This window comes from Marmota flaviventris, chromosome 3 (assembly GCF_047511675.1).
Source record: "Marmota flaviventris isolate mMarFla1 chromosome 3, mMarFla1.hap1, whole genome shotgun sequence".
In the NCBI taxonomy this organism is placed as follows: Eukaryota; Metazoa; Chordata; class Mammalia; order Rodentia; family Sciuridae; genus Marmota; species Marmota flaviventris.
The window spans coordinates 166,173,707-166,188,949 of NC_092500.1; the positions used below are offsets into that span (position 1 = coordinate 166,173,707).

The following is a 15,243-nucleotide window of genomic DNA, read 5'->3' on the forward strand; positions in this document are numbered from 1 at the left end:
TGAAGAGTAGGGGTGGGAAGAGACAAGGGTGTCCTCACCTCCATCAACCCAGGGGTTTACAACTGGGTCACAGACGCAGACAGAACACTAACTGACACTTCATTTTGGACTGCACTTTGCTCCTAGCCACTTTTGAATTCATAGGTCCCAACCTATCAAGGAAGGGCTTATATATACACACACCCTTGGATGTGGAAGAGTGAGGCTGAGAAGATGCATCTGATTTCAAGGTCAAAGTTGTGAGGGTCCAGGGAAGAGGCAGGAGAGGGCCCCAGCATACAACACATGCACTAGTTGGCCGTGTGTGTGTGTGTGTGTGTGTCTGGGGGCAGGGAAGAGGTGGTGCCAATCTACCCAAGGGTTTACAGTGCCAAGAGCTAGCTAGTGGGCACCTCCAAGGAGGGATAGGTGGGTACATTTTCAGTCTCAGGGAAAGAAGGGATCTTGGGGTGCAGCAATCACCAATCCCACTCCTTCTCCACGTAGGAATCTGACTGTAATGCCCTGGCAGGAGGTCGTCTAGTTCCTGCTTGCGCTCCTCCAGGGATATGGAGCTCACCCCTTCTGGGGAGCCATCCACTGTGGGCTCCCCACAGCTGAAACCTGCTCCAACACCCGGCCCTCTGTCTTAGCTGTGAGAGGTGGACAGTATTATAGAATTTCTCTCCATGGTAGTATCTCAGACGTTTGAAGAGAACTAACACGCCTTGTCCATCTCTCTCTTCTTGACTGAAAAATTGTTGGTCCCTAGACGATGTGGTTTCCAGGCGTGTTTCTGTACTGCTGGTGTGACCTGGTCAAGAGATGGACTAGAGCTGAACTGGCAAGGTCCCTGAAACCATCCCGGTCTCTGTGGAGAACTTTGCACTCACTTTTCAAGTTGGCCCCTGCTGTGTGTTTAGTCAATCAACACCACAGAGACTGGGTTTTTTATTTTTTGTTTGTTTGTTTTTTAATAATCATGTTCTTTAGTCACTTTCCCTATTGCCTGTACTCTTGGGGCTGATTCCTTTTCTCCATGAACCATGACACAGGACCTTGAAGGTAACTTATGGAAAATGTAACATCTCTCCTTAATAGGTTACATTTTGAGTCTATTATTGTTACATTTGGAGACTGTTATTTCAACCTACAGTGGTTTTCTTGAATCTTTATTCCACAATTTTAAACTCCAGCAGTCCCTCCTAGTTCTCTGTTTCTTAAATATTTTATCAGCCCAAATCTTAATAATTCCTGAAGCTTGATGGGTCAGCAGAAGCAGAGCCCTAAGGCCCACCATTAGAGACCATCCCCTGTGCTCAATCTAAATTAGTCACTAGTTCTCCCTGGGTATCATTAGTCAGTACCCAATGACTCCACCTAACTGCATGGCCACCAAAGCTATGTCTCATCCTCTCATCCACAAGAATTTAATAGATGTCATTTTCTTAGCCAAAAGGAATGATTCCGTGACTTCAGCGGCTGACACAAGCCATTCCATCAGGTATTTTGGAGAAACTTCTCTGCATCACTCAAGTGTCCCCTGTAGGTGGTCTGGGTGGCTCCCTCTCTGTCAGGGCTGACTGTAAGCATGAACTTAAGCCACAATGCCTGAGATGCCAGAATTTTCTGGCAACTCACAAAGGCTTTCCTTAGGCAACCTCAATATAGGTCCCCACATGACCTACTTTTAGTGGACACCAAAGAAAAAAATCCTGGGGGACAGTCTGTCAGCTGAAAATTCCTATGTTCAGGGTCTGTGGCTGGGCAAGGAAGCTCCACCCTGGCTCGTGGTCACTAGATTGGTCTGTGTGACAGCGAGAGAGTGGCCTTCTAGGAAAATGCAGGATGATGGCTGTGAATGTCCTCTGACCCTTCAAACCAGATGTCTGCCCTGACAGACCCTCTGGATTACTGTAAATGCATTTGGCCCTGAGATTTTTGCCTGGACAATCTTTCTCTTTCCCCAGGGCCCACATCCTGCCCTCACACATTCTAAGAGCCATGTCTTCTTTTAACTGGTGTCCCAGACCATGATATGTGCAGCAGACATCCACCAAGTGTGCAGAACAGAGATGGGTACTGAGCTTCCCTACGAGGGAAGAATAAGAAAGTTCCCTCCAGCAATATGTTTTTCAGATCATCTATGCCTTTTCCATCCCATTAGATTTCTGCTTTTGATATGACCCTCTTAACCCCCACCCCAAATGCTTAGTATTGGAACTGGCACATAGTAGGCATTCAATAAATATTTATCCAATGAAGTGTCACTCACAGAGTCCTTTCTCCAGGATCATTTTTTTCTAGTGGAAGATGAATGTTCCCATTTCCTCAACCCAAGACCCACTGATGTTCTGGCCAATCTTCCTCTTATCCACACCATCCATTCTTTTCTTATGCCAAGAAGCCTGGCGCTTCACTGGACGCTCCCAGTGAGTTATCCTGGCGTTCTGCGTGGAACGGAGGTCTGTTAAAGATGTTATATGATGGTCACTGTCCTATCAGGCAGGGAAATGCTATGAAGGGGTGATTTGCTCCTAGGTCTTTCTCATCACTGGTTTAGATCCTCCACCTAAGGAATATCTGCCTTGCATTTCTGGGGAGAAGAAAATTTGGGAGTTGGAGACACCATTCCCATGAGGTACCTAGAATTACACTAAGATAGAGCTCCTGCCCTCAAGGGCTTCTCAGAGGGATGAGATGCATACCAATGGGTACTAACTATTCTGCCCGAGGTCATAAAGAGTAGAAAATTCTGAGAGACTGGGCTGTACAAGCCCACCTTCCAAATCAATTCTATGGTAAAGCAAAGTTGCCGTTGGTAAAGTTCAGTTACCAAGCAAAGTGTGTCTCTGCAACACACCCTCTGGTTATCTCCAATGGAAGAGCACACTTCCAAGCATCTACTGGAGGCGGTCCAGCCCTTCCAGCTGAGGAATGGATGGGAATCCTTTCCATGCTCAGGGCAGGCTGGACCTGTTCCCAGCGTACTTGGCCTGCCCTGGGAACAGAGAGAGAGAAGCAGGGCAGCGTGAGTCACGAGAGGAAAACACATGGACCACAGTCTGGGGGGGCACTTCCTCTGGGGCCCAAATATGGCCATTTCAAGTCACCTTTCATCAGCAGTACTGCTGGGGTGGACTGGAGGCCAAGGCACAGTGAGGCTCCTTGACCCGGGTTCATGGTAGATCCCACCGTCCCTTGGGGGTGAGAGTTAACATGGTCCACAGGGACGGGAGTCTCACTGCCACCTTTTCCTGTCCTACCTTACACATATGAGGAGAGCAAGAGGCATCTGTTTAGCTGTTCGGGTGAAGTTTGTGGAAAATAAAAAATAGCTCAATCTGAAACTGCACCATAAATGTCAAAGGGTCACAAGTCCTGTTGGCCTCTTCTAAGTGCTGACTGGGACTGGCAACATTAGAGTCATCAGAGGAAGCTTAGAAAAATAAGTTGGTCTTATAACAGGAAGTTCTATTGCAGGAGGTCAGGGGCGAGGCCCCAAGTCTGCATTTGTAATCTGATCCTCAGCTAGATTTGGGACCAACTATCCAGTGGTTTCCAGCCTCCAAGATGGCCCCCAATGATCTCCGTCTTCTGTATTCATGTCCTTATATCATCTTCTCCCACACAGTACCAGGGTTGGTCTGTGCGATCAAGAGAATGCAGCAGAAATGATGGACATCACTTCTGAGATGAGGTTTTAAGAGACTTTGGCTCCTACCTGGTGCTGCCCTCTCACCGTCACTCACTGTGGGGGCAGACAGTCACCATGTCTTGAAGACACTCAATCAACCTATGGAGAGGCCAAGCCAAGGGAAACAGAGGGCTCCCGCCCATGGCCAGAAAGAGACCAAAGCCTGCCTACAAACACAGGAATTAGCATGGGGTGGGGTGGAATCTCCAGCCCCAGCCCAGCCCTAATTGCAGCTTCAGGAAACTGAGAAGAATCAAGCAGCTAAGCCACTGTGCCATCCCGACTCTCAGAAACCATGCGAGATAAAAAATATGGTTGCTAGGCTGAAAAATCCAGGGAAATGTGTTACCCATCAAATAATAACAAGTACATGGTCCCAGTCCAAAGGGCAAGCTCAGGAGGTGTGTCTTGCTCACCTTTTTAGCTTCAGGTCTCATGCATGTTTGATGCATCTTCTCTCCAATATCATCCCAGGCCACACTCTGTTCTCCTGACTTTGCCCCAGTTGTTCTCTGTGCCAGAAATTCCCTTTCCCCATGAATGCCATCCCCAAAGTGTCCTCACACACAGATCCAACTGGGGCAGGTCTCCCTTGTTTATGCTCACACACACACTTCTTAAAATCATCAGGAAAGAAGTGAGTTACATGGGAGAAGGAAAATGTCCAGGTGACGAAGTTATCAAGAAGCCAGGAATTTCAGTTACAGGAAGATTGCAAGTTCCAAGCTAGTCTCAGCAACTTACCCCCGTCTCAAAATAAAAATTAAAAAGGAAGTCTTCAAGAGCGTGTGACTTGCCTCTATCTGGTTGAACAACAAATTGTCAAATTTGAACCCAGGAATCCTTTTATCACTGCACACCACGCCAACGTCTTCTGTGTGCTTGCAGTCGGTGACACCCCAGCCATTGGAGGAGCAGGCTGCCAGGGTCGCCTCTTTGCCAGTGCAGTGGACATTGTCCAACCAGATGAGCCCTGAAGGAAGCAGAGGAGAGAAATCAAGCACCATATCAATGCAGATCGGGTGTCTGGGGGGATGGGTACTGATTTTTGGCAGCTTTGTGTGGCCATCATTTGGTTTCATGTGAAGATATTGCATCTGGTCCTAGAGCATCAGGATTCCCTTGCCGGAATAGGCAGCTGATGGATTTGGGGAAGTGGGAGGCTGGAAACAGTTAAGACAGAATCAGATTGAAGCTCAGTAGTCATATGGTGTAGCTGAAAAAGCAGGGGCATCAGCGACTGAGCTGGGTTTGAGTTCTAGCTCAGGCACTTTCAGCTGAATGATCCTGGTTAAAGCTAAAGTGGGGTGACAGTGGCACTTGAGCGGTAGGGGTGTGTGTTGATTAGATAGTACATAGCACGTGCCCGGTTTACTGCCACCTCTTAGTTACCCAAAATGGTAATGACAAGGAAGAGAAGGATTTTAGTGTTCCTGACGATCGCACAGGCCAGCTTCACCTGCCATGTGTGGTAGAGGCTGACCTCTGACCCCTTGGGGAAAAGCAAAGCTATTCTGCAATTGAAGATTTGCAGATTTGGGGGCAATTTCCCATGGATGACCTCCTAGATCTTTCCATACCTTGGGGAAGAGGACAGGGTGGCATGATTATTTCCACATGAAGGAAGCAGAGCCCTGGTTCAGAGAGGTAGCCCACATGTGCCAGGCTTCTGACCCCAGAGCCTGGGCCTCAATTCCCTGCTCAGTGCCCTTTTCATTTCTTGATGTTTATTAAGCCTGGTTGAGAGATGGGCCAGCTACACTAACCCAGAGAGCCAGCTCTTCACATTCCAGAAGGCCGTTGTGGAATTCTGCTCACCTCCTGCTCTTTTATGTCACCTGCTAAGTAGAGAATCCAGTGTGCAAAGAACTAGAGTTTAACCACGGTGAGATACCACCTTACACCATCAGGATGGCTACTATCAAAACAACACAGAAAATAACGAGTGTTGGTGTGGCTATGCACCTGCTATGGAAAGCAGCAAGTTGGATCCCAGCGGCTCGGGAGACTGGGGCAGCCTCAGTAATTTAGTGAGGCCCTAAGCAACTCAGTGAGACCTTGTCTCTAAATAAAAAATATTGAAAAAAGGGCTGGAGTTGTGGTTCAGTAGTTAAGCACCCCTGGGTTCAATCCCTGGTGCCCAAAAAAAGTAAAATAAAACTATCATACAGTCTGGCAATTCTGGGTATATATCCAAAAGAACTGAAAGCAGGGTGTCGTACAGGTATCTGCACACCCTTGGTCACAGCAGCATTATGCACAATGGCCAAGGGGTGGAAGCAAGTCTAGTATCTGTTGACAAATCATGGTACATAAATACAATGGAACAGACTTAAAGAGGAAAACGTTCTGACACCTATCACAGCATGGACAAACCTTGGGGACATCAGGTGAAGTAGGTCAGCCAGTCATGAAAGGACAAATGCTAGATGATTCCACTTAGATGGAGCATCTAGAACAAACTCTCACAGAGACAGGAAACAGAATGGGGTCATCAGGGTCCAGGGGCAGGGGGAGTGGGCCGTGCTTGTTTCATGGGCACAGAGCTTCAGTGCTGCAAGATGGAAATGTTCTGGAGATGTCTACACAGGAAAGGTGAACATGCTAAATGTACCTAAAAGTGAACTACTGCACTGTGCACTTCAAAATGGTGAAGGCGTAAATTTTATGTTATGTGTGTTTTACCACCACTAAAAATAAAAATTAAAAGAAAATGCCAGGCATGGTGGTGCACGCCTGTAATCCCAGTGGCTTGGGAGGTTGAGGCAGGAGGATCGCGAGTTCAGAGCCAGCCTCAGCAACAGCGAGGCACTAAGCAACTCAGTGAGCCCCTGTCTCTAAATAAAATACAAAATAGGGCTGGGGATGTGGCTAAGAGGTCGAGTGCCCCTGAGTTCAATCCCTGGTACCCCCTCTCTCCAAAAAAAAAAAATGTTTTAAAGGTGCTAGAGGGTTTTTAAATAGTGATTTTTATAAATGCCACTACCAAATAAAAGAAAAGAAAACCAAGAGTCTCGTTTTTCTCACGGCTCCTTTTAGAAGCCCACTGAACATTAGAGTCCCACAAACCTGGGTTCTAGTCCCATCTACCATGGACTTGGGCACTAGTGACTTGGTCAGCTACTTAACCAAGCTTGGTTCCCATTTTTCAAATAAAACAATGCCCAATCAACAGGTAGCCATGGAGATCCAATAAAATAATGGGTTTGCCTGGGACATACTCAGTCTTCCTTTCCTCCTCCCAGGAAGTCAGGAAAACAATACATTTTACTGCCTCCATGATCAAGGAAAAAAGAAGATTTAAAAACACCCCCATTATAGAGATCAGAAAATCAAGGAGGGAAGCTGAGGTTCTTTAAGGTCAGGGAGGCCACAAGGGCCAATCTTCTGACTTCCAGGCCTGGTTGGAACGCGTCTGCTCTGATGGATGGTTAGTCTGGTCTCAAAGGAGAGCGCCTCAGACACGTTGTGGGAACAAAGAGTTTATTGAAAACATCTGGGCTGAGGTTTTCCAACTGGTTTCTCAATCTGGCCTGGTTCCCAAGCCGTGGAACTCCACTGAAACAGATGCTCCCTAATCAATTGCTGTTTCTACAACAAGCTCGTGTTTGTCTTACTAAGTACTGGCAACGGAAAAGACCCTCCACCTTTCAAGTGGGGCCTCTCCCTTGGAATGTTCTGTAGCTGCGCTGCCCAAGAGCTGATGGTAAAAAGAAGTGGTGCCCTTATTCCATCTGCAGCGACAGAAACCATCCTCGCTAAGGGCTGGAGCAGAGCAGCACACCTTTAAAGGAACCATGCAGAGTTGCAAAGCCTGGATGCTACGGAGTTAGCTTCACGTTTGAGATGGAGCCTAGGAAGTTAGCACCCAGGAGTGCTGAGGGAGCTAAGCCACCCAAGAGCTGCTCTCTTCTGCACCTTCAATGGACCCCCAGTGAGGCTGCTCACACTACCTAAGCTTGGCCAATTACTTTTTCTTAATACGTAAATCTGAACTTAGAACAAGACGACATCACCATGCTTGGTCTACTCTTTAGCCCAATTTCACAACAATTTTTTTGTTTTATTTTGTGATTTCCCCCTATACACTTAGTGTCCATCTCCTAGATTGTTCTGATTCTGGTGCAGTCAGCCTCTGGGCCTGCCTTCAGGAACACAGGATGGATCTAGGCATAGACTGGCATCTAGCTTGCTGGGAAAGTGGTATTTGGGACACAAGATGAGGCTCACACTTTGGACACAAAAAAGCTATTCAATCAGAAGCAAAATTTCCTTTTACTCTTTCCACTCATTTACTCTATGAAATGCTTCTCCTGATGAGAGAAGAGATGTGTGAACAAATTAACAGGTCCTTTGGAGGAGAAAGATCATAAACGAACTTCCGTTTGAATGCCAGGCCCTGGGCTCTGCCGGGGTAATGGAAATTGTTCAAGTTAGAATCTGCAGGGTCATCAGCTTTGCGGTTCTGATCAGGAATAGGGGTACAGTTGGGTGGAGAACCTAAACCTTGGTTCATGAGGCTGGGAGCCACCCAGAGGGTGTTAAATGGGCCAGCTGCCTCTTCTAGAACTAAAAGGGCCGTGGTTTATCAGACATGCTGTGAGCGCTGAGACCTGCTGACAAGCCAGGCTGGGAAACTAGGAGGGGAGGGGGTCCCTTGTACCCCAGTCTCGTTATTTCTGCTTGAACTACACAGGAGACTGGGAACTCCTGGAAGAGTGGCCTCTTATAGGGTCACAAGCCTGATTTACAGGTCAAACTCTATTGGGGCACAGCCCAGGGCACTGGCCATACTCTGGGCATAATAGCACACACTGTTGTGTCAACTGTTTTCGTATTCTCCCAGATCAAAATGGATCAATCAGCTGATACCTAAGGTGCCCAGGGCTAAAAGCAAACCAAAACTCCACCCATGGCAATGAAATTCACATTCATATTTAAAAGGCCTCTCATAATGCAAACCAAGTAGCACTTTAGATGAACAGCCTGCCTCTTAAAGCCCTGGACGCGGGACACTGTTCATTGACTCTAGCATGTATTTCTCTCTGTCCTCTTCTTGAACTACACCTGCCATAACCTTGATGGCTTCAGTGTCCACAGACTGCCCTTCTAGTATTCTTGGATTCTCGGTCACATACCTCCTCTGTCCAGCGGCCCCTCCATGGTCATAGCTCACACCTTATTGTTACCAACCACTGTGCCCTCCTCCACCTCTTTTTCACACTTCACTCTTCATCTGTGCCCCTCCTGCTATCTGTTTATTCCTTTAATGCCACGGTGTCTGCAGGGACCCCTGATGTACAAATCGCAGCAGACTGCATGATCCTTTACTCCTTCAATACCAGGCATGAGCTCCCTGGACCAAGCTTTAATCCCTCCCGCGACTCTTCAACTCTTCATCCACATCATCCTTGGACAGCAAAATCCCACCCAGGAAAGCCCATCTTTCCAACTACCCCCATGTCTGCTTCTGCTGAGAAAAACCATAACCACCTTGTCTGATGACAGGTAAGCTTTAAATTTGGGCAGAAATAAAATAAAGTTGTCACCAGAGACAAAAAAAATACCCCACTGTCACTGGAGAGTACTTATCACAAAATAATGAAGCCTGGAGAGTCTGGAAAAAGCCATGAGCCTGATGTTGTCAGCCCTGGATCCCTCAGCTGGCAGTATAAAGAGGTGTGGACGTACGCAGGAGCCCTGGAAGTTTTAAAGAAGGTAGGAAATGGATTCCAAAGGTCCCACATCTGCTAACCCATCTCGGCTGCTTTGGCTCTAATCCTGCAAGAAGCCCAGAGCGAGCTGCTGAAAACATTTGACTCTAGGTACCGGCTCCTGAGCCAGATCTCCTAACAGGAAACTTTCCATTGCATGGAGGTAAGGCATGCAGGGGATGGTGCATGCGTCCTTTCTCCTATAATTTCTAGAACAGAAGGAAGGGTTGGAGGGAAGCCTAACACTTGTCTATTTCACTGTCTCCCAAACCAGTTCACAGATACAATCCTGGCACAGTCTCCCAGAAGCCCAGCTCCCCACCACCAGCCCAGACTTTGGAAACCAGAAGACTGTGGGTTTAGGTCTGAGGTGTTCTGTATTTTTCATCCCCTCGGGAGAGTCTTACACAGTTAGTGCAGCACTGATCCAGTAGTGCAGGACAGGAGTGTGGCACGTCTCTCTAGTTGGCAACCCGGCCCCTGCTGGTGGGATAGCTACCTTTGCTTTACCAAGCCAGGGAAGATCTCAGCTCCTGGAGGGAAATTGTTTAAATGATGCCCTTCACCTCCACCACCTACTTTCCCTTTGGGGAACACAGGCTGAGGATTTCAAGAGTTCTCGGAGAGCCCAACTTCCAGATGGGGAAACTGAAGCCAAAGAGGATATGTATCTCCCTATATGGAAGTCTGACTGACTTCCCATGTGCAGTCAGTCACACGCTGCATGACAACATTTCAGTTGACTGCAGATCATGTATGTAACAATGGTCCCCCAAAATTCTATACTATCACCTAGTGACCTCCTAGCTGTCTCAGTTTGTGCAAGGACACTCTATGATGTCACAGCAACAAATCACTTAATGACCCATTTCTAGACCTTATCCCCAACATTAAAAAATGTGTCCTTAGGTCAGCACTAGCTCTGAGTTGGGTTTAGGGTTCTAAGACCCACCTTTCAAAGCTCCTACAAGCTGTTGCTGCATCTTTCTTTCAAGATAAAGTCATTTGAATCTAATAAGGGAGGAAAGGATGCGCCAAAAAGTGGTGAAAAACACAAAGTGACTCTGTTCCTGTCATGCCCAAGGCCACACTAGCACGTTAGTGTTAAAGCGATGAACTCCACCTGGGTAGAATGCGCTAGTCCCTGGGCAGCCTTTGTGAGACGGAACAAAGGTCCTGCTCTGAAGGGGCCATCTGAAGGAAGGCATGGTTCTCTTGGGCAGATGATGCAGTCTTCAGGGAGGTCATCGGCTTGGAGAGATGCTCAAGGCCAATTTCAGCACCCGCCTAGGGTCGCTAACCATTCCTGGTTTGCCTGAGACTTTCTGTGCTCAAACCAGGAAAGTCCCAGACAAATTAGGATGTCCCTCCCAGGTGCCCTCCTACCCACTTTCCTGCAGGACGCAGCCTGGGCGGGCAGATGGAGTAATAGCAGGATTGTATTCAGACTCCATAGCAATTTGAGCTTTCTTTGCCAGGCTAACCTACAGAAAACTGCTCCCGGTCTTGCCAGGTGACAGACACTGAGTTCCAAACACAGAGCTTTTTACCTTCGCCCTTGCCGTAGGAGGAGCTGGCGGTCCAGGACTTGGCCTCCACATATCCCAGCTCTCGGCAGACGACGTGCGCCGCGTGGATGGAGAAGTCGTCGTCGCACACCGTGCCCCACTGGCCGTTGTAGTAGACCTCCACGCGGCCCTCGCTGTGCTTCCGTTTCTGCCCTGCCAGGCGCACCTGGATCTTGGCCACATCAGAAGGCACCTGGGGCTGGTGGTACTCTGGAGCTGGCTGCTGGAAATACTCGGGGTACTGGAGCTGGTAGGGCCAACTCTCGTACTGCGCCAGGCTCAGGGAGGGCAGGAAGGCAAGCAAGGCCAAAGAGCTGCAGAGGCAGGGGCAGACAGGCCTCGCCATCCTCGTCTGCGATGGGAGGATCCCTCAGAAGGAGCCCTGAGGAGTCAGGGGCAGGCAGGGGAAGCAGCAGGGGCCTCCTGGAAGGGAGGAAAGTCACGTCAGGGTAGGGTGTTTAGGACAGGATTCAGGGTTACAGACATCCCAGAACCTCCGAGTTCACACTTCTGGGCTTTGTATGGAAAGCTTTCTGATTCCATGTTCCACCCATGTCCACTCCACCTAGCATCTGGACCACACGGGTCAATGGGTGCCACCTCTTTTGCCCACCTGCCTTCCCATATCTCCGGAATGCTTTTCTCAATAGGGTTCCTGGCCAGGAACACCGCACACTGGAACTCAATTTAAGAAGAGTTTTTAAACTCTATCTATGGAGATGTGGGCAGAGTTCAGGGGAACTAAGGAAAGACGGGAACCTTGGGCTGGCAACGGAGGTGAGCCTTACCACCCACGGGGCTTGAAGGGTCCCTGGGAGAGGAGTTGGTTCCAGGACGGGAGCAGGGACGTTGCTAAAGGGTTTCAGAGCCACCACAGCCACCTCTGTTAGGAGGGTTTGGGAGGGATGGTGGCCCTCACTCCCATGTTCTCTGCTCTCTTTCTGGTGCCTCCTATTGGGCAAACCCAACTCAACCCACCCTGAAGGCAAGAGAGGGTGAGGAACCCACCGGAGGAGCCCAGTGGACCAGCCACCTGGGGGTCCAGGGGCTGGTGGAGAGGGAGGACAGTGGGTCCGATGGGGGATGGGGCAAGTGCAGGCTCCCACTCTGCACCCTCCCTGGCTCCCACTGCTTCCATCCTCTCGCTCCCCAGGGCCAGCTCACCTCTGGCGTCCTCCACGCATCCCTACTGAACCAGCCTGCAGGGCCGTCTCCTGCCGAGGTTGGGCGGGGATCCTGACATTCTTCTGCTACCTGCCCAGGTACTTTCAGGTGCCCAACTTGGTTACATGCCTCTTAGGGCAGGGCTCGTGCATTACTGTTCTCTGCTCCCTTCATGGTAAATTTCATAGGCTCCATGGACACGTTTACTGGATGGGAAGATAGTTTGGCTCCAGAGACTGAGCTGCTAGTGGGGTGCAGGATTTGAGTACCACCCTGAAGCTGCCCGCGCTGGAGAGTCTGGCAGGTTTCTGCGTGAGCTTGCCCACTTCTCTAGGGTAAGGCATTCCCGCTGGGCACCACGGACCAGAAGGACATGGCCTCTTTGAGGAGCTAAAGGGAAGCTTGGCATCTCCTTCACCTTCTCTCTCTTCTCCCACACACATCCAAACCTTCCTGTGGCACCCACCCACACTTCTGATCATACCATGCCTTACATCCTGGACCATGAGGAGGGCAACCACCCCTAGGGGAGTCAGTCAAAGCCCCCTCAAACAGGCCTCAGGATTTGTCTTTAGCCAAACTGGGAATTGTGCAAGGGAGCCATCCGAGGTCTATGTCTCACCCTCAGAGCAGCCATAGTGCCCTGGTGACAATCTCCTCCTTTTCATAGTGACTATTCCTGAAGAACTCAGGAGATTAGGACCAGCCTGCTCCTGGTCCAGAGGGGAGGAAATACGCTCTCTGTGGCAAACAAGAAAAGGGCCAAATGGCCTGTCACTAGCCAGGGAGGTAAGTTAGCAGAATGGGAAGTTAGCAAGTTAGCAAGCTCTGGAGCCAGAGGGTCTCAGTTTGAATCCTCATTCTGACACTTAGTAGCTGTGTGGTCTCCGAGGCTATATTTCTCCTTGCTTCAGTTTCCTCATCTACAGAATGGGGATTACCCATATCTAGCCCACAGAAATGTTCTGAGGATTAACTGAAGGTCACCTCATAAGCACTACAGGAGCATTTGTGGTCACCATATCCAGTGGAGCCTGATTCTAATTGCAGAGGTCAAGGAACCTCCCATGCCTTGGACCTTACATCACAGAGATCTGGGGCTTTACAAGGACTGCAGGTGCATCTCAAGGAGGAGGAAGCAGATTGGGATGTGGGATCCCAAAGGGCAAAAGCAGGACGAGAAGGTGGAGCCACAGGGGCATCATACACTCACTGTGACCACTGTGCGCAGGGGCAGGGTGATCATGCTCCTCAGCTCATGGTGTGTTACCCTTGGGGGAGGACCAAATGACCTTCCCAAAGGCACAGCCACCCAGAGCTGCCGAGCATCTGCCAGGAAGAGAGGCAGCTTCCACGGGTCTAGGGATGCCCACAGAGCCCAGAGCCCTGCAGTGGGTGCCAGAACACTGGAAGCCCTCATTCGTCACTGGATCCCCAGCAACTCACATCCCGTGACTCACAACAAGGTCAGAAGTGGTGGGGGTTTCGGAGACCGACCCCTGCAGATCACACCCTGACAAACGAGGCCGTGGCTCCAAAGCAGAATGGTGGCTTGGCCAGGCTCCCCTCCTGGCCACAGAGGCTTGGGGACCTTGCGGAGGAAAGGAGGCAAGTATTCAATTTCTTATTGCACATGGGAGAAAACGAAGACGGAGAAGGTCAGCTGCACAGTTAGTGCAGACAAAGCTGGAACTGGTCACCTGCAACCTATTAAGGTGTCAGCCATCCCCCATCACATACAAAAAATGTCAAGTTCGGCCTGGGAATCAACGCAGTGCAAACCGGCTCTTCCAGCTTCAGTTCCAACTGTACCTCTCTCCCTGTCCTCACTCCTGCCCTTCACATGCCACACATCCCATCATCCCATCATGTCCACTAAAGCACAGCACCTCGGCCCCTTCCTGTCGGAGATGATGCCACAACATTCCTGCTCCTCAGGAGACCTTCCCAGGTCCTCCTCTGAGAATGAATGTCTTCTCTGGTCCCTTGAAAGTCGCATTTTGTTCATGCTTTATACTGTTGTTGTGTCTGGCTCTGCCACCAGAGCCTCAGCCCCCCGGGACAGAAAGCACCACGTCTGTTTCTGGTTAGGGAAGACCAGCTCGAGTTAGATAAATTTTCTTGCCAAGAACAACTAGAAAAAGTAGAGAAATACTAAAAACACCCTGTCAGGCACCCCACAACAACTTTTCACTAAATCACAGGCTGTGTACATGATGGTGGCCCCGTAAGATGACAACAGAGTGAAAAATACCTACCACTCAGTGTCCTGGTAGCACCCACTAGCATGAAGCATCACCCATGTGCTCATGATGCCGGTGGAAATAAGCCACCTGGCTGCCATGTAAAAGCACAACACATTCCATTATATACAGTAATTGATAATGATAATGAATGACTATGGTACTGGTTTAAGTACTTACTGTATATAGGTTTTGCGGGGGGTACTAGGGATTGATCTCAGGGGCACTCGATCACTGAGCCACATCTCCATCCCTATTTTGTATTTTATCCAGAGTCAGGGTCTCACTGAGTTGCTTAGCGCCTTGGTTTTGCTGAGGCTGCCTTTGAATTTGAAATCCTTTTATCTCAGCCTCCTGAGCCGCTGGGATTACATCATGTGCCACCACACCCGGCCCTATATATGCCATTTTGTCATTATTTATGAGTGTACACCTTTTACTTATAAAATAAAACTTTAATGTAAAACAGAACACGGTGTCACATCACCAAGAACCTCGTGCATCTTGTGTTCATGAATCTCTTTACTGCATCAAGTGATCGTGTCGTGGGACTGACGTGTGCCAGCTGGGCGGCTGTGAGTACTCTGTGATGTCCACACAGTGACAGAAGCACCTAATGATGCATTTATCAGAATGTGTCCCATCATTAAGTGGAACCTGGCCATATTGGAAGACACTGGAAGGCTACCAAGGCAGCAAACGGGGCCAGCAAGGGCCCCAGGAGCCAATACCCCACGGGGACAGGAAACACAGTCACAGAGGCTCACGTTTGTCTCTGCTGCTCCCTCACAGAACTTGCCAGGGGCCAAGAGGCTGAAAAGCTAAGCACAGCTCTTGGCAGCCTCCAAGGGCTGACAGGACAGAAAAAATGGGGCTCA

At 49.4% G+C, this 15,243-nt stretch overlaps 1 protein-coding gene across 1 annotated transcript in view; it reads right to left on the bottom strand.

Moving 5' to 3' along the window:
* The window catches only part of Loxl2 (lysyl oxidase like 2), an 85,054-nt gene that overhangs the window by 47,410 nt on the left and 22,401 nt on the right, over positions 1-15,243 (bottom strand). Inside the window, exons 2-3 of the mRNA XM_027927049.3 lie at positions 10,941-11,381; positions 4,474-4,649 (exon numbers count right to left, since the gene is read on the bottom strand). Of these exons, the coding sequence (XP_027782850.1) occupies positions 4,474-4,649; positions 10,941-11,304 (540 nt within the window). The 5' untranslated portion in view covers positions 11,305-11,381. The remainder of the gene's footprint in view (positions 1-4,473; positions 4,650-10,940; positions 11,382-15,243) is intronic.